General features: G+C 43.3%; 1 protein-coding gene across 3 annotated transcripts in view; it reads left to right on the forward strand.

Moving 5' to 3' along the window:
• RPIA (ribose 5-phosphate isomerase A) overlaps positions 1 to 21579 on the forward strand; it is a 110662-nt gene that overhangs the window by 34802 nt on the left and 54281 nt on the right. For 2 of the 3 annotated variants that reach the window (XM_032653148.1, XM_032653149.1), the window contains one exon: positions 3923 to 6794. The exons of the other annotated variant lie outside the window; for it this stretch is intronic. In XM_032653148.1, the coding sequence (XP_032509039.1) occupies positions 3923 to 4017 (95 nt within the window). In that variant the 3' untranslated portion in view covers positions 4018 to 6794. Of the gene's footprint in view, positions 1 to 3922; positions 6795 to 21579 lie in introns of those variants that run through there. 3 annotated transcript variants of the gene reach the window in all.

Below are 21579 nucleotides of genomic sequence, written 5' to 3' on the forward strand. Positions count from 1 at the left end.
TCCAAACCCAGGCTTGCTCTATCAGTATGACCTTTGTGCAGTCAGTTAAATCTCTGCGCCTCAGTTTCTTCCTCTGTAAAGGCGTCTGCTGTTAGTACCTACCTTAGGATTGTTGGGAGGAGTAAATGGGTTAAAATGGTGCTCAGCACACATGGAAATATTTGTTGAATGAGTACATCCCTAGGAAGGAAGTATACTGTCTTCATCGTTAACTAAGTTGCTAGATTACATTCTGATTTACCCATGCTATTTGGGAATGAAATACATATAAATATATAAAATGAAAAGTACATAGACATGTAATAAAGAGCTAATTCTCCAACCTTACTTTACTCTACTATTTTAGTCTTCTATTGACAATCTTTTTCCAGATTTACTATGTAAAGAAGATTGGTTGAATTAAGCTTATTCCCTTACTTAGTGTTAACTTTTTAGTGGAAGAACTAAAGAGCCTTCTAAGAAGGCAGGAGGAAGAGAAGCCATAGAGGTCACTGTCAGTAACGTGGGAGGATTAGCCCCAAATGATAATACAGACAAACCCAGGGACGCACAGGAAACCGCTCACCACTGCCAGCGCTGTTCCTCTCTAGGTGGATTTCTTGCAGTGCCCACTAGGTAGCTCTGTTGCACCTGTTTAGACCTTTCTTGGTGTATTGAGACATTGAGATCTCCTTCGTGAGCAGATTTCTCCCACGCTTTGCTCTCCACCTTAGTAAGTAGACGCTACATCCTAGAGAAGTTCAGAGTTTCATTAGGAACTTAAAATGAAGAAAACAAAAAAAGAGAAGCTAGATGTTAAATTATTTAGTGCAGTGCCACCAGGATCATCAGTGAGATTTTGTTCTCTTTCTCATTCTCTTTTCTCTTCCTCTTTGGTCTCTTAAGATACTTGCTGCTGGACCATGATCAAGGGAGGAAAAGAGGGCAAGTTTCCCTGTCTATCCTGTCTGTCCTGTCACCCTGCCCTTGTCCCATGTACGTTCATTTATGTGAGGACACTTAAAGGACAGTTAAACCGGTCCATGGCTGGTCACGCCCTTGGGTGTTCCATTGTTTGCACGCAGAGCAGAGGTTCTTTCCCCCATGTTCACGTTGAGCCACCTCTGCCCTTTCCACTAATTGGGAGGGTGGGGGTAGGGATGGGTTAGTCACTCCTAGCATCTCAGTAACCTGAAGAGAGTTTGCTCTAAGATCAGACCTTAGACTGCTGCCATGCATCTCTGCGCTTTCTTTGAAGTCTTTTCTGGAGCCAGTATGGCTTTCTCTTGGATCAGGTGGAAGCCGTCACCTTGTATTACAAAATTTTTGAAAAGGATGGGTCTTGAGTGGCCACTTGGCATGTCTTTGGAAGGCCCCAGTTGTGGCGGCCCAGTGTGGTGCTGGAGACCTCTGTGTTTCAGCAGCTCCTTTCTCTATCTGATGGCTTTTTATTGCCGGTAAATGATTTTATTTGTTTATGTATTGGGGGCTGTCTTTGAAAATTTTAATTTTGTTTATCCTTTTTAATATATGTAGTTCAAAATTACAAAAGTAAACAGTGAAAAGTCTCTATCTTCTGTCCCTTTGCCCTGCCAAAGTCGTGTGTCCTTCTTGAGCTGATCTTTCATAAACGCAAATCAGCCCCCGCCCCCATCTCCTTTTACATAAGTGACAGCACACTAGACAAGTGGTTTGCTTCCTACTTTTTCCCATCTTGAAGATTATTATGTAATGGTTCACAGAAGAGCTTCCTCATTGTTTTTTAAATAATTGCATGGCATTCCATTTTGTGGCTATCACAGAATTTATTTAACCAGGTCCCCACTAGCAGATGTTTGTTTCCAGTTTTTTTTGTTTTTGTTTTTTTTCAGAAGGGAATTACCAGATCAGAGAATAAGTGTATCTGGTTTTGCTGTTGGTGCAGAATTGCCCTCGATGGATAGCACCAGTTTACCCTCCTGCTAACAGTGTATGCAGGTGCCGCTTGCCCTACGCACTGGGTCCATCAAACTCTTTGTTTTTTAGTTTAATTTTATTTATTTATTTTTGGTTGCGCTGTGTGGCATGCAGGATCTTAGTTCCCTGACCGGGGATCGAACCTGCGCCCTCAGCAGTGAGAGCTCGGAGTCCTAACCATTGGACCTCAGGGAATTCCCAAACTTTTTTTTTTCGACAGTTGAACAGTATAGTTAAGTCCCCCTGCATATGGACGAGTTCTGTTCCAAGGGCGCATTTGTAAGTCCAATTTGTTCATAAGTCCAACAAAGTTAGCCTGGGTGCCCAACTAACACAATCGGCTATATAGTACTGTACTGTAATAGGTTTATAATACTTTTCACACAAATAATACATAAAAAGCAAACAAAAAATCAAGAAAACATCTTACAGTACGGTACCTTGAAAAGTACAGTAGTACCAGCTACATCACTGCTGCTTTTACGCTTGCTTCCAGACATCCCGAGCTTGAAACAAGGATAGTATACTACTGTACTCTATGCAGTACTCCACAGTAAAGTACACAAAAGCACAGCCACTTGTAGAGGACGCACGGACGTAGCAATGTACGCCAGACCTGTGAACTAACTTACGCGATCGGACATGCGAACGCACGTTCACCTCTTTGAAAGTTCGCAACTTGAAGGTTCGCGTGTAGGGGATTTGCTGTATTATCTCATTGTAGCACGTGTATATACGTAACTATCTTCAGTGAAGGTTGCTTACGGTTAATTCTCACTGCTGAACAGTATACCATCATATTTATGTGTGTGAAAAAAAGTCTGTATATCCATTCTACTCTTACGGGCATTCGGGTGTTTCTAGTTTTTAGCTATTAGTAAAAGTGCTGCTGTGAACGTTCTCATACACGTCTTTTGAGGGCCATATACATACCTAATATATAGCTTATATACCAAAGAGTAGAATTGCTGGATCATCAGGTATGAATATGTCCAGCTTTAGAAGATGTACCAGCAGACGTTTTCCAACGTAGTTTTGCCAATTTACTCCTACCGTTAGCGTGTGGGAGTGTCTTTGCATTCTAGTCAAATTTCATTATACTCATTCTGGTGAGTGTGTTGTGGTGTCTTGTTTTAATCTGCATTCTCTTTTGACTAGTTTGAGCACCGTTTTCTCTGTTTATTGGCCATTTTGGATAACCTTTTTTGTGAAGTGCCTCTTTAAGTCTTTTTTTTTTTTTTTAAATAAATAAATTTTCTATTTATTTTTGGGTCTTCGTTGCTGCACATGGGCTTTCTCTAAGTTGTGGCGAGCGGGGGCTACTCTTCATTGTTGTGCGTGGGCTTCTCTTGTTGCAGAGCATGGGCTCTTAGGTGCTCGGGCTTAGTTTTGCTCCGCGGCATGTGGGATCTTCCTGGACCAGGGCTCGAACCCGTGTCCCCTGCATTGGCAGAAGGATTCTCAACCACTGTGCCACCAGGGGAGTCCCTCTTCAAGTCTTCTGCCCATTTTTCTACTAGGTTGTCTGTCGTCTTATTGATTTGGAGAGTTTATATATTTTGATGTGGTATATGCATTGCACGTATGTTCCAGCCCTTTGTAGGAGAAAGTTCTAAGGCTGATAGTGTGATTGAGGATAACTGGAAGTGGGGGTACTTCGAGTAGTCCTGGGGGGGCCTCTCTGAAAAGATGACCAGTCCAGACTAAGGCAACAGTGTGAGCAAAGGCCCGAAGGCCAGGAAAGGCTTTGCACATCTGAGTATAGAGGGAAAGCCAAGATTGCAGGGGAGAAGGCATTGCAAGAAGAAATAAAAGTAATCAGAATCTCTTTTCATTGTCATGAGGGAGGGAGGGCTTTAGACTTGTCATTTCTTTGTCCAGTGCTGTTCATGGTAGTTGCTCCTACGGACCCTGCCCTGTGATCCTGGTTTTCTTCTCGCCTTGGGAACCTGAAACTTAATGCTCCCTCCCGTCCTTCGTCCTGCAGGCGTGGTGGACACGGGCCTGTTCATCAACATGGCGGAGAGAGTCTACTTTGGGATGCAGGACGGCTCGGTGAACATGAGGGAGAAGCCTTTCTAAACTGGCCCTGCAGGAGCGGAGTGTGTTCCCCTTGTGTCCCCAGCCCGCCGCCGAGGCGGACATGCCTCTCCAGGAGCCTTTGCCTTAATGTATCTGTGCCAGGTGGACACTTGGCAGGGTGGGGGGGTTGAGGGTTAAATCTGGTCTTCTGAAGTATTGTTATTAAATGTCTTTTTAAAAAGAGAAATATAAACATATATATTTTTACTATTAAAAATACTTAGTTTTTTTTTATAAAGTAGAACTTGATTTCATGTTTTATATGAAACATTTACCAAAAAAAAGGAGGACTGTCTTTTAAACTTTTAACTTGAGCCTGCTGGTTATGGTGAAGCCTCTGAATATTGGGTTTGCTGAGAAATGTAAATCAAACTTTTCTTTAAAGTGGTGAGATGAAGGGCCCAGCCGGCAGCGATTCCCTGATGCCTTACTGGAAACACTGGAGTTTGTTTACTTTTCTACCACCCTGTTTTATTTTTAGTTTTTGTTGTGTACAGACGCACGGTGTGCAGTTACGTGTTGTAAGATGTGAATGACAGAAACCCGGTGAGCGTAGGGGTGTGGTGTGTGTGACTCAGAGTGTGTAGACCACCAGGGGGAAAATGTGGGGGCTCTTCTGCTGAGAACAGGGGGTTCATTCAGACCCCTCTTGTTGGAAGCCATTGGCTAGAAGTACTTGCCAGTACTGCCAAAGCACTGCTGTGAAACACCTTTGAATGATTGTCTTTTCGTCGTTAATTTTTTTTTTGTTCCTTTATTGTTATTTGCATGGTTCGGCATCAGAAGTTGTTACCTCTTTATATTGTTTGAAGGTTGAAATAAAACAGTATGGTGCCATTTTGACTGTTTGTCTTTACTATAGAATTTTTGTCAGTTTTGCAGTAAAATAGGAATCAGTTTTCCTCACCCACTTTACGTTGGATCTTTGATAAGGGGTAGAACTCACTCAAGCAATCTTGAGCCAAAGAGTAGACAAATATTACCTTTATTTCTGAGAGAGCTTGATGTCAGTTTTATTCCAGAGACCTCTGTCAAATAAGACATTAGTTTTCTTTATTAACAGAGGATGACACGGCTGAACAAAAGTCACAAATTATCCCTAAGTTTCACACCAGTCAGACTTTGGATCCTGGAAGCCGACGAGCAGTAAAGTGGGTAACCTGACTTTTCTCTGTGTTCTCCCGGTCTGTAATCTTCGCAGTGTGCCTGACGAGCAGTGAACCATCCAGAAAGCCTCCGATGGGAACGGAAAGGCTGTGGTCAGCTCAGTGATGATTCTACATGGGACTCGGGAATCCATCCTGTTGCAAAGGTGTTTGTGCGGAGAGCCCTGATTCCACCCCCCGCCACGTGCTGACTTCACACGATCCTTAGACAGTCATTTCACTCGCCTTGGCCTCTGTTCTGAAGCTTGGATTATAGCTGCCAAACTTAGTGGCATCGGAATTCCTGCTAAATCAAGTTGCAGGAAGAAAGTCGATCAGTCAGGACTGAGCACTGACGAGGCTTTCTTTGCCGAATTCCTTCTCTTCTTTGCTCTTAAGGTGCTGTTTAAAAATCGTTGCCTCACACATTGTTAGAAGACCTATTGTTAGGAGCGCTTTATTTTTCTCCAAGACTGTTTTGGTCTGGGTGATAGGTAATTTTTGCACAAAATGGGCACTAGGTCTTAGCTGAGAAAACTTGATAGAACTGATTTTTGGAATGATCCTTTAAAGCTCTTGGATTAAATTCCGGCATAAAGATAAACAAAGTTAAACTGGGCTCCTGAAAAACGCCTGCACGCTCCACAGCACATGTAAATCCTCAGAGGCTTTCATACGCCTTCACACCTGTGACCCAACTGCAGTTCCCTGAAGTGTGAATGTGAGGTTTTTTTCTCGTGAAGAAGGAAAAAACACCTGCTGTGCTTCAGGTAGCACACAGCAGTTTGTTCTAAAGGTCAATTTTGATTAAAGTTTCTTCAAGAAAATTGCTAGTAAATGTGGTCTTGTTGGATGGACACAATTTGCAGGCTTGTGATCAGTTGGAGGGGCACAGGGCAAGCTGCAAGTCCAGTGTCTGGGAAAGGTTTATAACCGAGTTAAGTTGCCACCTTTCTGGGAGACATCAAAGGGGAAAAATAATCACTTGGATTTGAATCAGATCGATTCTACTTTGGTTTCAGCTAGAGCTCATCAAGTTCTGATACTCTTCAATCATCAAGTGTTTTTCAATCAGCAAGTCCCCATCACGTGCCAGTTCTTAGTGGGGAATAGTCGGGGGCCGTGGTGGGGGAGCGTGGGGACAGAGACGAGACACCTCCTGTGCTCCAGACGCTTCCAGCCTTTTGGGTGAGACAGATAGAGGAATTGTCAGCACAGTGAGGAGGAGGGGCCACGAGGTAGGAAAAGTTATCAGGTGACTGGTGACAGAGCCCTACCTGTCCTCACTTACTGCGTGCAGGTGCTGGCCTGGGCCTTTGGCCTGTTGTCTCACAGCAACTTGGTGGTGTCTGTTCTTTTCATTGGCGGAGTGGGATACGGGCTCAGTTTAAGTAACTCGTTCAGGTCATACACTGGAAAGCAGGCCAGGCCTTTCTGGCTCATGGTTGCAGGTGGTTGTAGGACTCTGAAGGGTTGGTGTTCTTAATTGTTGTATCCATCATTTGTAACTCGAATCACAAGTAATTTGTAATTTGTTAAAGTACTGAAGTTAGTGAATGGTTTATTGTGTATGTCTGTATGTGTATAGACTCATGGGTAATCCTATAATATTAATAAATTTCTGTTCTCTAATGAGCTTTCTTTTAATGGGAGAAAGGAGCAGGACACTGTACAACCTAGGGTTGGCTGTGGGAAGGCCCTTGTAGGAGCTGAATGCCATCACTGATTTTCTCTCCTCCCATGCTTGTTTCCTTTCTCCCCTTTCCAAGATATACACACAGTGGCAACCATAGGCACTCCTAGCCTGGGGAGGATGTTTATGGCTAAGGGTTGTTAGTTCCCTGTAGCCAAAGACTCTTCAGAACATGTAGTTGAACAAAATTGGTTTTATTGACCCATTGAGTGAAGGACGTCACATGCCATGGGGAGTCTGTCCAAGGGTGTTAGGACTTAGAGGATTTAGGCTTATGCCTGGGGCTTTGGGGGAGGGCTTTGTACTGGAATGGATGTCATCAAGAAGCAGGAGAGGGCTTCCCTGGTGGCGCAGTGGTTCAGAGTCCGCCTGCCGATGCAGGGGACACGGGTTCGTGCCCTGGTCCGGGAAGATCCCACGTGCCGCGGAGTGGCTGGGCCCGTGAGCCATGGCCGCTGAGCCTGCGCGTCCGGAGCCTGTGCTCCGCAACGGCAGAGGCCGCAACAGTGAGAGGCCCGCGTACCGAAAAAAAAAAAAGCAGCAGGAGAATTCTGTGATCGGGTATCTTAATTTTTACTGCGAAGGTAAGAAGAACGGAGTGAGGCTAAAGCTGGGATTGGTAACGAAGCAGCAGGCACTCAAATAGCCAGGGGAGGAGATGTCTGGTCCTATTTGTGGTTTGGATGACGTTCATGTGTTGTCTCTTTTATGGAGACATGAAATGATTTTGGAGTCATGTCGTGTTTGTCCTCACAGTCACAGTGGCTTTGTCTGATGGTGTTCTGTGATATTGTTTATGATGTACAGGAGAACACAACAGCCTTGCTGTGGGGTGCCAGGCCAGCTCTTAGCAACACCAAGACTGGGCTATAGAGCCTGGCCAGTTCCCAGCTGTCAGGGGCTGCATTTCTCTTTCTCAGGATCTTCTGACCCCAGGGTCTGGAGACCTGAGTGTTCTATGAGCTACTCTTCCCTTCCCTTTGGTTAACAGGTACTGAGTACTTTCTGTGTCCTGGGCACTGGGATGGAAGAGTCAGGCCACACATACCCTATGATGTGACTCTAGCCTTCAAAGACTTCATTGGTGCCATGAAGTTTGCTCACTTCCTGTCCCACCTAGCAGCTGATCCAGCCAGATTTAGGATTGCATCAGCCTTCACTCTCCACTAACCCAGTAATCAGATGATGTTTTTGACACAGGTTCAGTGCCTTTGCTTTTTTAGTAACCAGCTTGTACTGCAGGACAGCAAAACACTCCAATATAGCCTCGCATTCAAATGTGCCCAAGTTGACCTCTGCAAATAAACATCTTTCACGATGCTTTGAGAGGGATAGAAATGTGATGGTTAATGAGGGCAGTGTGGTAAGGTGGAATCCAGAGGGGAAGGGAAAGGTCTTCCCTGCAAAGGCCACCCCAGTGTTTGTGGACAATGCATTATGCAGCCTGATTCAGTGTTGAAACTCCATCACTGAGAACATCTCTGCTCGGCAGCAAGGTGGGAGAGGAAGCAGCTTCTCTGGGAACGGAAGCCCTGGCTGCCTTCATCTCTATCAGCTTCAGCCCATGGGCAATAAGACCCCCAAATGTCTCCCTGATGACAGAAATACATTGGAGGGACTTCCCAGGTTCAAGGGTGTTCCAACCTGAGTTGCAAATAGGAGAGTTGCACGCATCCTCGTTTTATTTCAGAAGCTGTTCTTAGTGGAGTGTTAGGCCAGTCTCCAGTCTCTGATGAGTTCAATTCAGATTAGAGCTCTGATCTGAGTTTAGCTCTGCTTGGCCCATGTTCCTGTGCTAGTGGTGCTGGCCTCCTGTTTCTCTGTGAACTTGTGGAAGCATTGACAAGGCGAGAGCCCGCGGGGAGCTGGCACCCAGGGCAGTACAGGTATGGTCAGGAACAGCACTGCCCAGTGGAAATGTGAGCCACATATGCTATTTTAAATGTCCTAGTAGCCACGCTAAAAAGATTAAAAACAAGCCAAAAAACAGGACAACTTAATTTTAATAAAATATTTAACCCAGCGAATCCAAAATATTAATATTTTAACACACAGTTGATACTTTACATTCTTTTTTTTTTTTTACTAAGTCTTCAAAATATCATGTATATTTTACTTCAGTACATCTCATTTTGGACTAGGCACACTTCAGGTGCTCGGTAGTGACTATAGGATTGTGGAACAAGGTTCTAGAATTCAAGTGGAACTCTGGTGTTGTCCTTGTTCTGGCTTTTTAAAGCCTCCTTTGATTCACAGGAGCAAGCCTGGGTTCTCCTGTGGCCCTAGATTTTTTTTAAAGCCCACAGAGCATTAAGTCAAATAGAGGGCTCCCCAGGGGCTCCACTCAGTTGCCCCCATTTTTTTTTTTTTTTTGGCATCTCTTTATCTAACTATCTATCTATCTATCTGGGTTGTGCTGGGTCTTAGTTGCGGCATGTTGACTCTCGGTTGTGGCATGCAAGTGGGATCTAGTTCCCCGATCAGGGATCGAACCCGGGCCTCCTGTATTAGGACTGTGGAGTCCTACCCACTGGACCACCAGGGAATTCCCATCGAGCAGATGACTTTTTTGACCTTGTAAGTGGCCTTAACTCCAGGAAAGGGAATACCATTCCTTCAGCTTCTGAGTTAAATGACTATTTTAGTTGAGGTATACTATTTTTTCTGAGATAAGTAAGTATGATTAAGATAGTAACCTTGGTTTGGAATTCCATTCTTCCACTTACTAACTTTTGGATAAGTTATTTCACTCATAAGCCTTGATTTCCTCAGTGTAAAATGGCTATAAAAATGTTACCTTTTAGGGTAATTTTGAGGATCAAATGAATTAATTCATGCCAAGTGCTTCGAGCAGTTATTGGCACATAAAGCACCTGAATGTTTTATTCTCATTAGACTGCTGTGAACTTATATTTTCTAGATTCCTTGGGCCTCACAATGAAGAGCATTGGGACGTGCAAAAATAGCTTGCTGAAAATAATTAGGGGGCGCATTGGATGGGGAAACAGTGAACTGAGTCATAGGTACATGGGGTTCACTGCTCTCTGCTTTTGAATGTGTGATATTTTCCATAATCAAATTTTTCTTAAAATGGCTTGCCAACTTTTGTTCTGGAATTTGCTGAAAGAAAACATTGTTAGAATAATTTTAGGTGCCCCTATGAAGTGCCATATAGGATTATCGAGATGTGTGAGTATATGTGTGTGTTCTGCTTGGGAAAGTCAGGGAAAGCCTCGTAGCGTAGGTGGTCATTTAGTTGTATCTCTAAAAAAAATTTTTCAGCTCTATTGAGATATAGTTCACATACCATACAATTCACCCACTTAAAGTGTACAGTTCAGTTTGTAGTATATTCACAGAGTTGTGTAGCTGTCGCTGCAATTCTAGAACATTTCCATCAACCCAAAGAGAAACCCCTTGTCCATTAGCAGCAACTCCCTGTTTCCCCTCAATGCCGCCCACCCACACCCCCCAGTCCCAGGCAACCATGAATTCACCTCTTTTTTCAAAATTATTTATTTATTTATTTATTTATTTTTGGCTGCATTGGGTCTTCGTTGCTGCGTGTGGGCTTTCTAGTTGCGGCGAGTGGGGGCTACTCTTCGTTGTGGTGCGTGGGCTACTCATTGCGGTGGCTTCTCCCGTTGCAGAACACAACCTCTAGGTGCGTGGGCTTCAGTAGTTGTGTCACGCCGGCTCAGTAGTTGTGGCTCATGGGTTCTAGAGCGCAGGCTCAGTAGTTGTGGTGCGCGGGCTTAGTTGCTCCGCGGCATGTGGAATCTTCCCAGACCAGGGCTCAAACCCACGTCCCCTGCATTAGCAGGCAGGTTCTTAACCACTGCACCACCAGGGAAGTCCCATGAATTCACTTCTTGTCTCTATAGATTTGCCTCTTCTGTAATTTCATATAAATGGAGTCATACAATATATGATCTCATTGTGTCTTATTTAGCATAACGTTTTCAGTTCTTGTTCATTCTTAGAGCGTGTATCGATACTTCATTCCTTTTTATTGCTGAATACTATTGTATGAATATGCCACATTTAATTTATTCGTCAGTTGATAGACACTTGGGTTGTTTCCACTTTTTATGAGTAATGCTGCTATGAACAGTGATGTACAAGTTTTTGTGTGAATGTATGTTTTTTGTTATCTCCTTGTCTGTTTGTACTTCCTTCTTTCGATTTAAATAAATTTTAAAGCCTACTTTCTAATTCCTCTGTTTTTTGTTTTCTTTTTTACTGTTTATATTTTAGTGACTTTTTAAAGTGGTTGTTCTAGCTGCTGAATCTCGAAGGAAGAGTAAAAGACCACCAGGTAGGCAGTGGTGGGTGGGGGAAGAGTGGAAAGAAGCATTCCATGGAGGGGGAACAGAATGTGCAAAGGCAAGGGTTAGTGAGGACCTGGTGGGTACGGATAAACTTGAGGAGCTGTGTATGGGTGACAGGTGGTGGTGGCTTCGGGGAGGAGCTGAGAGAAGGGAAGGCAGGAACCACTTACTGAAGGGCCATGTTCACCATAGCAATGGACTATGGTCTTAATCCTGACAGTGGGGGATTTAGGCAACGGAGACTTATGATCCGTCATTGCTGGCGGCAGGGAGGAGGGTGGGATGAACAAGGCAGAGTCTGGGCCGGAGAAATCAGTGATGAGTCTATAGAAAATGTTCAGAAGGGCTTCCCAGTTTATTTGAAGACTTTGTGTTTTTTTTTTTTAAAGGCTGGTAGAATGTTTTCTTTACAGTTTCAGGACACAGCAAGTCTGGGTTGTACAAGATGCCAGGAAATGGTCTATATCATGTGGGTACTTTTTCTGAGCGTCACTGGTTACCCTGGAGGCAGGAACTTTGGCACTTCCTAAATCCAGTTACCTTCAAAGTGTTTCCGTTAAAATGATCCATTGTTTAGGAACCCCCCAAACACGATGAGATATAAAGTGGAAGTAAGAAATAGGATACTTGGGAAGGAGACACAATCATCAATGTCTCTAGAGGACGATCAATATATAAAAGCCAGATATGCAGAGGCAGATAAAAGGCAGGTACTGAGTTTAACAGGTTTTTTTTTCCCCCTTCTCCAGCATCTGAGCTCCCTGTATATATCTGGGGAATTCCTCACTGTGGGAACTTGATGTGAGGCATGTCTTGCCCTTTCTACCACAGCTGAAATGTCCATTCTTCCTACTCCCTGGCTCCTAGGGCATGGACTGAGGCTTGATCAGTGGGCTGCCCCTGCCCAAGACTTGAACCTCAAGGCAGCGTCCCAGCTATCTATTGCATAGTGAACAACCTCAAAGTGTAGTAGCTTAAAACCACCACCACCATTCATTTGCTCAGTCCTGCAAATTGAGCAGAGCTTGCTGGGGATGGCTCATCGCTGTTGTATGTCGCTTCAGCTGGGGAAACTTGGCAGAGGCTGGAATGTCTGGGAGATGCCTGGGCCTCTCACTCTCCCTGGGCCATCTTGGGCTTCCTAACAGCATGGTGGCTGGATTCCAGGAAGGAGTGTTTTTGTGGAAGCTGGAAGGCTTTCTCAGACATTGTACAATGTCTCTCTCACTTATATTGCTCAAAGCAAGTCAAAATGCCAGCCCAGATTCACAGAGGTGGAGAAATAGACACAATGTTCTTCTGCTGGTGGCAACCAGAATTCAGTGGTGGGTGGCAGTAAGGCCAGGAATGACATTCAGGGTAACAAACAAAAACAATATAGCATCGTATTCAGACCATTTTAGGGTTAGATCTTGGCCATATTTCCAGTGTGTCAGGTACCCTTGGTTCTGTTTTCTAAACCTAATTTTCCAGTCTTCCCATCCGTTTTGGAGCTGCATTATACTCTTTAAATAAATCCCATTTCCGCCTAATTTATCCAGAACCAACTTCTGTTGTTTATATCTAAGAACTCTGCCTGTTACCCCAATCAATAAGAGAATCAGTAAGGACTGTACAGTAAAATAGTAAAATAGATAATTTACCAAAGAGGAAAAGAACATGGCTAATAAACACCCAAAAAAGTTCTATCTCACTGGGGCTTCCCTGGTGGCTCAGTGGTTAAGAATCTGCCTGCCAGTGCAGGGGACATGGGTTTGAGCCCTAGTCCCGGCAGATCCCACATGCCACGGAGCAACTAAGCCCGTGCACCACAACTGCTGAGCCTGTGCTCTAGAGCCCGTGAGCCACAACTACTGAGCCCGCATGCCACAACTACTGAAGCCCACACACCTAGAGCCTGTGCTCCACAACAAAAGAAGCCACCGCAGTGAGAGGCCCGCGCACCACAGTGAAGAGTAGCCCCCACTCGCCGCACCTAGGGAAAGCCCGCACACAGCAACAAAGACTCAATGCAGCCAAAAATAAATAAAGTAAATTAAAACAAAAAAGTTCTACCTCACTAACAACAAAAACAAAACACATCTAAGATAAAACAGTAACCACCAGATGCCTTTTTTTTTTTTTTGCTTATAAAATTAGCAAATAAGGTGATCAGTGTTGCAGAGGGCAAGGTGAGACAAGCTCTCTTTAGACCGCTGGTAGGATTGAAAACTGGTCTAATCTTTCTTTCTGGGGATTTTGGGGCAATATTTACCAAGAATCTTCAAATGAATCAGTCCTTTTTAGTCGCATCCAGGAATCTAGTCTGATCAAATACTTATAAATGTGAATAGAAATTTATGTACAAAGATGTTCATACCAATGTTATAATCTAGCAAACATTAGAAATTTGAATGACACAAATGAGTTAACGTGTGATGTCATGAGATATTATGCAGCCATTAAGAAAGTTTTGTAAATAGTGAAAGATACCAGAAAAACTTTATAGAATAATATTGAGGGATAAATTAACCGAAAATTATAGATGTGAGTGACATATGTCAGTCATGACCTAGTCAGAAAAGTAAACCACTCTAGGCATTTCAAACAAAGAGAACTCATTATGGGAAATGCTTCACAGGAGATGGAAGGGCAGAGAATCAATCCTTATGTTAAAGCAACTCAGAGATGAGTGACAGCCACAGGCCACTGCACTCCCAGGGCTGGAGGACGTGGTGTTACCAGAACCCAGAAACTGGGCACTTGGTAGAAGCTAGGACCACAGAGGAGATGTAGCCACTGCTGGAAAATTCCTCCCCAAAGCAGAGAGGGACTAAGGCCTTGCTTTAACCCTAATTCCCACTCTCTAAGCTTTTGCCAGTGCCTCCCATCAGCCAACCAGCCAAAGTCAGTCGGCAGTGGAACCTGGGGCAGGAAATGCATCTGACAGTGTATGGAGTATGATCTCCACTAGATGAAAATTGTGCCTATTAAATGATGTTAAAATTAATATTTTGCTGATGGAATTATATATGACTTTTACTTTCATGTTTTTTTGTGTGTTTTCTAAAGAACCCAAACAGTATTACTAAAAACAATGGTGAGTATATTCAGGGGAGATGCCAGACATTCTTACAAAGATAATACGTACATGAGGATGGATGTGATGCAGTCAAACAACAGCGTTTTAGATACTGGGTCTCTTTCATTAAGCTCCAGGCTTTAGTGAGCGCTCCTCCTAGCGCTGGGTGTTCTCTCTTCATGGCAGCCAGTAGGGGGCACGCCAGCCCAGCGCACAGGCTGGCTGGCAGGCTGGGGTTTCCGGCGGCCCTTGCCGAGTGAGACCCTAGGGGAGAGGTTGCTCTGTTGACTAGCCTGGCCCCAAGAGATTTGTCTCTTTCAGGCCTCCATCTCAGAGCTGCCCCTCCCTTCCATTTTAGACAAGCTATTGCCAAGATTCATGAGAAAGCCAAGACAGGCACCACTGGAACTGGAGGGGCTTTCGTTGTCCCTTTGGGGTGTTTGGCACATGTGTCCATTGAATCTTGAGCCCCACTGTCCTGCTGATACTTGGCCTAAAGGGACTTTCCTGGAGGTGCCAGTGGTCACTGGTTAGACTCTCAGCCCTAGGTGTCATATGACAGTCAATGCTGTCTGAATCCATCGTGGCGTTGCCTTGAGTGTGGACCTGAAATTGCTGTGTGCAAGGCTCCATATTTTACAGTTTCTGCTGTTTCTTCAAACGGTCTCACCTCAAGTGACTGATTCTGGTAGACCAGCTCGGGCTGCTTAACCAGCGAAATGCCAAAAGTAGTTCGAGCTGCATTACTGAGTGGCCAGAGGACTTTTTTTGGCGGTCAACATGAGTACCTTGACATTAAGGTACCTCTGTTCACCTGACCTTTATCTTTGCCTGTTCCCCGGGGTACACAGAGCTTTCTCACGGCTGGAAGTGCAGGCTGGGCTGGGCTGGGCTGGGATTCCTGCCTTCCCGAAGCAACTCCATGACCTCTTCAGGCAGATGATCTCTGGACACCTATATACAGGTCCCCAGGGGTCACAGGAGATTGCTCTGGGGAGTGGGGAAGCTTCCCCGGGGGAGAAGGGGTCACATTCTGAATAGTGGACATTGTAAAAATGTAGCAGGTCTCTGATAATGAAGGCAGCTGCAGCCCCATCAGGAGCCGCCCTGGGCTGCCACTAGGCCTCCCACAGTGAGTGCTGCCAACCTGCTGCCTGTGCAGAAACTCTGGGGTAAGAGCTGGGCCCTGGAGTCCCACCCAGGCTCTGTGTGTGTGTGTGTGTTCTTGGAAAATCCAAGGGAGGTCCAGTGAGGTGGAAGTATAGAATGCTTTGCGACTTTATGCGTTTCTGTTTTGGGAAATGAGTTAAAACTCCTCTAAGGAAAAGATTGCTTTGGTAAAATGTAATTAAAGAGATTGCGCAAGCAAAATACAATGAGTGTTAAGAGGGTGACATGCAATTTTTTTTTTTAGTTTTATTGTTCTTTTAAGTTGAAGTATAGTTGATTTGCAGTGTGTTAGTCTCAGGTGTCCAGCAAAGTGATTCAGATATGTATATATTCTTTTTGAAATTCTTTTCCCTTAACTGGTAGATGCAATTTTAATCGGGAAAAATAAGCATACTTTCATCAAAGTAAACTATTTTAGGCATGAAAAGTTGAGTCTCTGATTAAGCATGAATCCAGGCTGATAATGCTTATAAATGTTGATCTGGGAAGTTCTTGGGGTACTTTGCAGAGCTGAGAGCTGGGTCCTCTGGGCTGATGGCTTAGATCAGCTCCTTTCTCTCAAGTACAATTTTCTTGGATTTTATTTAATGCACTCTTATTTTTTATTGAGATATAATTCACATACAATAAAATTCACCTCAATGCATTCATCTTCCTAAAATTGATTGCTGTTATATAAGATGTATGCTTAAGTATTTTTACATTTATGTTTAAAAGTTTTGAGGAGAAAAGAGGAATCTTTCTCTAAGTAACCTTGTAGATTTTTGTTTTTAATTATGGCAAGTACTCATTAATTATAATTTTTTCTTTTTGTTCCTTTTTAAAAAATTGAAGTATAGTTGATTTATAGTGTTTCCGGTGTACAGCACAATGTTTCAGTTATACATACAAATATATATATATATATTTTTTTTTTTTTTTTTTTTTTTCAGATTCTTTTCCATTATAGGTTATTACAAGATACTGAGTATAGTTCCCTGTGGTATACAGTAGGTCCTGGTTGATTATTTTACATATAGTAGTGTATATCTATTAATCCCAAATTCCTAATTTATCCCTCCACTCTCATTAATTATAAATTCATTCCATGGGGCAAAATATATTTTCTGTGTACCCCTATCCATAGGAACCTCAGTGGATCATCTCATTTTTGTATACCAGATATAAATAATGGCAATTAGTAAATGACCCCAAATATTTATCCAAATAAGAGACTGAATCCTAGAACTTATTTTTTGAATACTTTTCTGTAATTAAAATAATTAACACTTTGATAACTTGAATTTTTATAGTAAGGAAAATTCTAAAAGAATTCCAGAAGTATTGGTTTTGGAAGTAGTTCAAAAATTAGTTTGCTCTGTAAGGAGAGTTTATGTAGCACGTACCTTGAGGTCTCACTTCTTGTTATGTCTTTTCTAACATTCCAGTTTTTGGTTTCAGTCCACTTTTATTAAAAAACCTACTTGAGAACTAAAATATTTTATTAAAAATTTATTAGTCTGGGGGATATGGAGGGGTGGAGAGAGAATTATTTCCCATGATTTTTCTTTTGTACTGTATGAGTGTTCTGCCAAGTTCATGGATTACCTTTTTAACAATCAAATGGAAAGATTTTCAGTAAAATGCTTGATGCCCTTTAGTGTTTTTCATTAACCTATTTCTGCCTTTTTAAGTACCTTCAAGAATGGAACTAGACAAATGGCTGTGAGAAATTAGAGAGAAGCAACTTAATTGACTAAAGCATGCGTCTGCACCCAAGCATACCCCTGGTAATTTATTTTAGACAATTGTCTAAACCTAAAGTATTTTCAGTTCTCAATCCAGAATGACTGAACCTATTTTTATAGTTCACGTGTCACTTGACAATAAAGGATAATTTCAGATTCTGAGAACTATTTGCTGTAACTGGTAGAATTTAACCTTTCAAATCACTTAGTCCAAACTGTTAGGAAGCAATAAGCTTTCATGTTTGTCTGGTTAAATAACAGTGCTTTATTTACCCTGGGTGCTGGGGGCAGGATCTTCACAGCTGGGGAATGATCTGCCCAGGGCCTGGCACAGAGCTTGTGCTCAGGAGGTATTGGTTCTATTTGAATCTGAAAACAAAACGATTTATTTCTGACTTCCACTGTGCAATCTTGGCAATATTTTCCTGTTCCTAAATATTACTTATTGGGAAATGATATTCTAATAACAAAAATTTCGGAGGAAGAAAATTCACAAATTTGGACTTAATATAACAGTTTTAGCATTTTGTCCACGTTTTCTTTCCAGCCTTTGTTCGGAGGCACATGTATTTTTACAGAAAGCTAATGGTAAGGCATATAGAGTTCCACACTTTACAGATGCCTCACTAATTGAGTTTTCCATGTTGCAGTACAGGCTTCAGAAGCCTCCTCTCAAATGACTGTAAGTTAGTTCACTGAGTTGGCTTTCCATAATTTCCTTGGCCATTTCTATTGTTGGGCATGCAAGAGTTTTCTAATGTTTGGTTTTTAGACTTCTTGACATTTTTGAGTTAAAGGGAATGAGATTTTAGTGGCTTCTGATATGTGTTACTAAATTTATTTTCAAAAGGTCGTACCAATTTACAATGCCAATTAAGTGTTTCACAAGTGTCGTTTTTCAACCATAGGAGAATTATGTTACAGTCTATTTACACACATCTGTATCTCTCCTGTACAGCCAGCAAAAAAACTGGCTTGAGGGTGAAGACCTAGACATACATAAATACCCGTATGTTCACTGTGAATGTCTAAGCTTCACTAAATTCTATAGATATTATCTCACTGAGAAATACAGAGATAACCCACTTAGCTCCCGGCCTCAAGTCTGGCATTAGGTCTTTTTTGAGAGCACGATTCTGTAAGTTTTTGGTCACAAACCCTCATCAGCAAACAGTGGAGACTTTGACTTTCTGTTTCTATGATCACAGGTGTCTCTCCAGAAAGAAGGAGTTGAGGGAAATTGTTCCCACCCGTGTAATTATTCAGGACTAAGTAAGTGCCCGGCCTGGAGGCAGGAAGGAGAGCTTGCCTGTGAGCCCACCACACATGGAGAAAACAGTTTTGCTTCATGTTGCCGGTGGGGCAGGAAGTGGCACCATGTTGCTTTTTATGAAATGAATTCTGTGCCTGTCCGAGGGAGCTGTTGTTCAGAAGACTGGGTACAATACGTTTGCCAGGAGTTTTCTTAAACATTGTTTGTGTGACCGTTATTCAACACTGTGCAGGACATAAGGTGTTTTTATCCTCAATTTTATACTAAGACTTATTTTATCTGGACTAAGTAACGCAGTCAGCAGAACAGGAGCAGAACCAGAGCCAAGTACCAAAGTCTGTATTCAAATCCAGTGTGGTTTTAGTAGGTTTTATTGCCATCTTAGGCCACTTGTTTATTTATTTATTTATTTTTGGCTGCGTTGGGTCTTCATTGGTGCACGTGGGCTTTCTCTAATTGAGGCGAGCGGGGGCTACTCTTCGTTGCGGAGCACAGGCTTCTCGTTGTGGTGGCTTCTCTCGTTGCAGAGCACAGGCCCTGAGTGCACAGGCTTCAGTGGTTGCAGCACACAGGCTCAGTAGTTGTGGCACATGGGCTTAGCTGCTCTGCAGCACGTGGGATCTTCCCGGACCAGGGATCAATCCGCATCGCCTGCATTGGCAGGTGGAATTTTAACCACTGTGCCATCAGGGAAGTCCCAGGCCACTTATTAAAAACATGCCATTTGAGGGCAGAAATCTCTCAATCTGCATCCCCAGCACAGATGAAGGGGAAATTAGATCAGTTGCCTTGGCAACTTTGTCCAATGTTGACTCATTGGATAGGGTAACCCAAACCAGGATACTCAGGGATTTCTAGATTTAATTTGTTTCCTTCCGACGGCATTGTTTATATCATCTGGGTAGTCTCCTACTTTCGCTCTTGCACTCTGTAGGCATATTCTCAACACCCATGTGGGTGAGGGCCTGCTTTAGGTGATAAGCTCCTAAAAGGTCTCTGGAGGCCTGGTACAAGGCCCACACATCAGGGGGGTCATAGGTTAACCTGCATGGTGGGCCCAGTCCATCTCTGCTGGAGCTGTTGTCTTACTTTCTCTTTGGCTAGTTACGTTCCTTAGAGCAGTGCCTCATTATACACCTTTTCATCTGCTGAAACTTTAAAAATCCTTGCTAAAAGGAATACTGCAAAGCCTCTTTTTCATATTAAAGTATTTATTTCTATATTATACTTAGCAAGTCATGTTCAAAGAAAGGACCTTAAAAATTCTTCACGTTGGGCTTCTCTGGTGGCGCAGCGGTTGAGAGTCCGCCTGCCGATGCAGGGGACACGGGTTCGTGCCCCGGTCTGGGAAGATCCCACATGCCACGGAGCGGCTGGGCCCGTGAGCCATGGCCGCTGAGCCTGCGCGTCCCGAGCCTGTGCCCCGCAACGGGAGAGGCCACAGCCGTGAGGGGCCCGCGTAACGCCAAAAAAAAAAAATTCTTCATATTGTCATGAAGGAATCGTAGAACCTTAGATGTGGAAGGAAACTTCACAGACACCCAGTTCAACCTGCTCATCCTACAGACTGGAAAACTGGGGCCCACTGGCTTGCTCTAGATTGTTAGCAAAGTGGTGCTAAGGAGGGTCTCCAGCACATCTTTGGATTCCAGTCCACTGTTTTAAAGACTGTGTAATGAGCACCTGATGTTTGCTCTTCTATGACAGGAGAGCAGACAAAAAGAAAAATACTCTAGTTCTGGAATCAGAAGCATACAATATTCATAATCATGGGACCCCCTTACAACCGTGAAGCCCTTTGTAGTTTATAAATCTCTTGCACCCTCAGAAGTGTGAATACGTAAAATCAAATTTATTTGCTATTTTCTGAGTTTCTTAATTGGCCAACATTTTGCCCCTTTATAGTACTACAGTAGTTTTTGGGGAGATTCTGAAGTGTCTTCTGAGTTATCAACGAAATAAAATTACTAGAGAGAGGAAACCAGATCTACTGGTTTTATTTCACCTCAGTCATGATCTTTTAAAATCTGTTTACTTTAACTAGAATAACCCATTCCTTAAGTAAGGCAGCTAACAGGGAATTTTCTGAGGTTGCTTAAAAAATTTTGGCGATTTTGTTAGTCCTCCATTGGATGCTTCTTCTTTCACCTTTTGTGAAAGAAATAGGGTTTGTGGATTTTGATAACTACACACAGCAGATTTTATATCATCAAGTTTTGATAGAACAAGGAGGTCTAATGACATGATTTAAACTAAAATTCACAGAATCCTTTGAATTTGAATGACAGTGTCTTGAGAAGAGGAGGGGTGTGCTAGAGAGTGGCTGCTGTATCATTAGTGGAGCCCTGAGGCTGGGATTGATTGCGTATGGTCCGAAATGAAGAAACAGCAGTGAAGCATCTCGTGTGAGCTTGAAAGTTGTAAAGCAATGCTTGCGTGTAGGTTGATAAAAGGAACAAGAGTGGTTACTTTTACCTAGGCTCCGCACTAGGTGCTCTCATGTTGTCACTGTTCTTACAGTAACCTTCAAAGAGGTGCTCTGTTATTATCTTCAAATTACGGACGAGGAAACTGATGTTTTGAGAGTGTCACTAACTTGCTCAAGGCCAGTCACCCAAGTTATGGTAGAGCTGGATTCAAGGTCATGTCCGCCTGTTCTGAAGTCCATAATCTTTTCATTGAACTTTTATTACCATGCTGAAAAAACTATGATTAAAATATTTTTCTGCTTTTCTTGGCAATTTATTCCAAGATTGAATGATTTCCTTTTTCTGGACATGTGCGGGCTCTTAACGTCTCTTCCTCTAACTATGGCTGGGCTGGACCTTCTCCTGTGTCCCATTTCTCCTGCGTAATCAGCTCACAGTGGTTGGGGGAGCCCCTGTATCAGCCAGAGTATTAGAGTCGCTTTCTCTGACTTTTCCTTACTTTCCCCTTGGTGTTATGGGGAAAAGCTCTGTAGTAACTGAAACTGGGAGTCTTAGGAGAAAAGGTTCCACTGTGGGGTACACGTCAGCAACATTTGCTTCCTCCATTGTGGCTTAAGCAACCTGTGAGCTGGACCCTCATGCCGGCCCCCTAGTGAAAAAAGCCTGTTTTCATTTCTTCTCTTGCCAAGCCCAGCTGGATAGCGCAGGTGCAGGGCTGGCCTCTTAAAATAGA

This window comes from Phocoena sinus, chromosome 13 (assembly GCF_008692025.1).
Source record: "Phocoena sinus isolate mPhoSin1 chromosome 13, mPhoSin1.pri, whole genome shotgun sequence".
NCBI lineage: Eukaryota > Metazoa > Chordata > Mammalia > Artiodactyla > Phocoenidae > Phocoena > Phocoena sinus.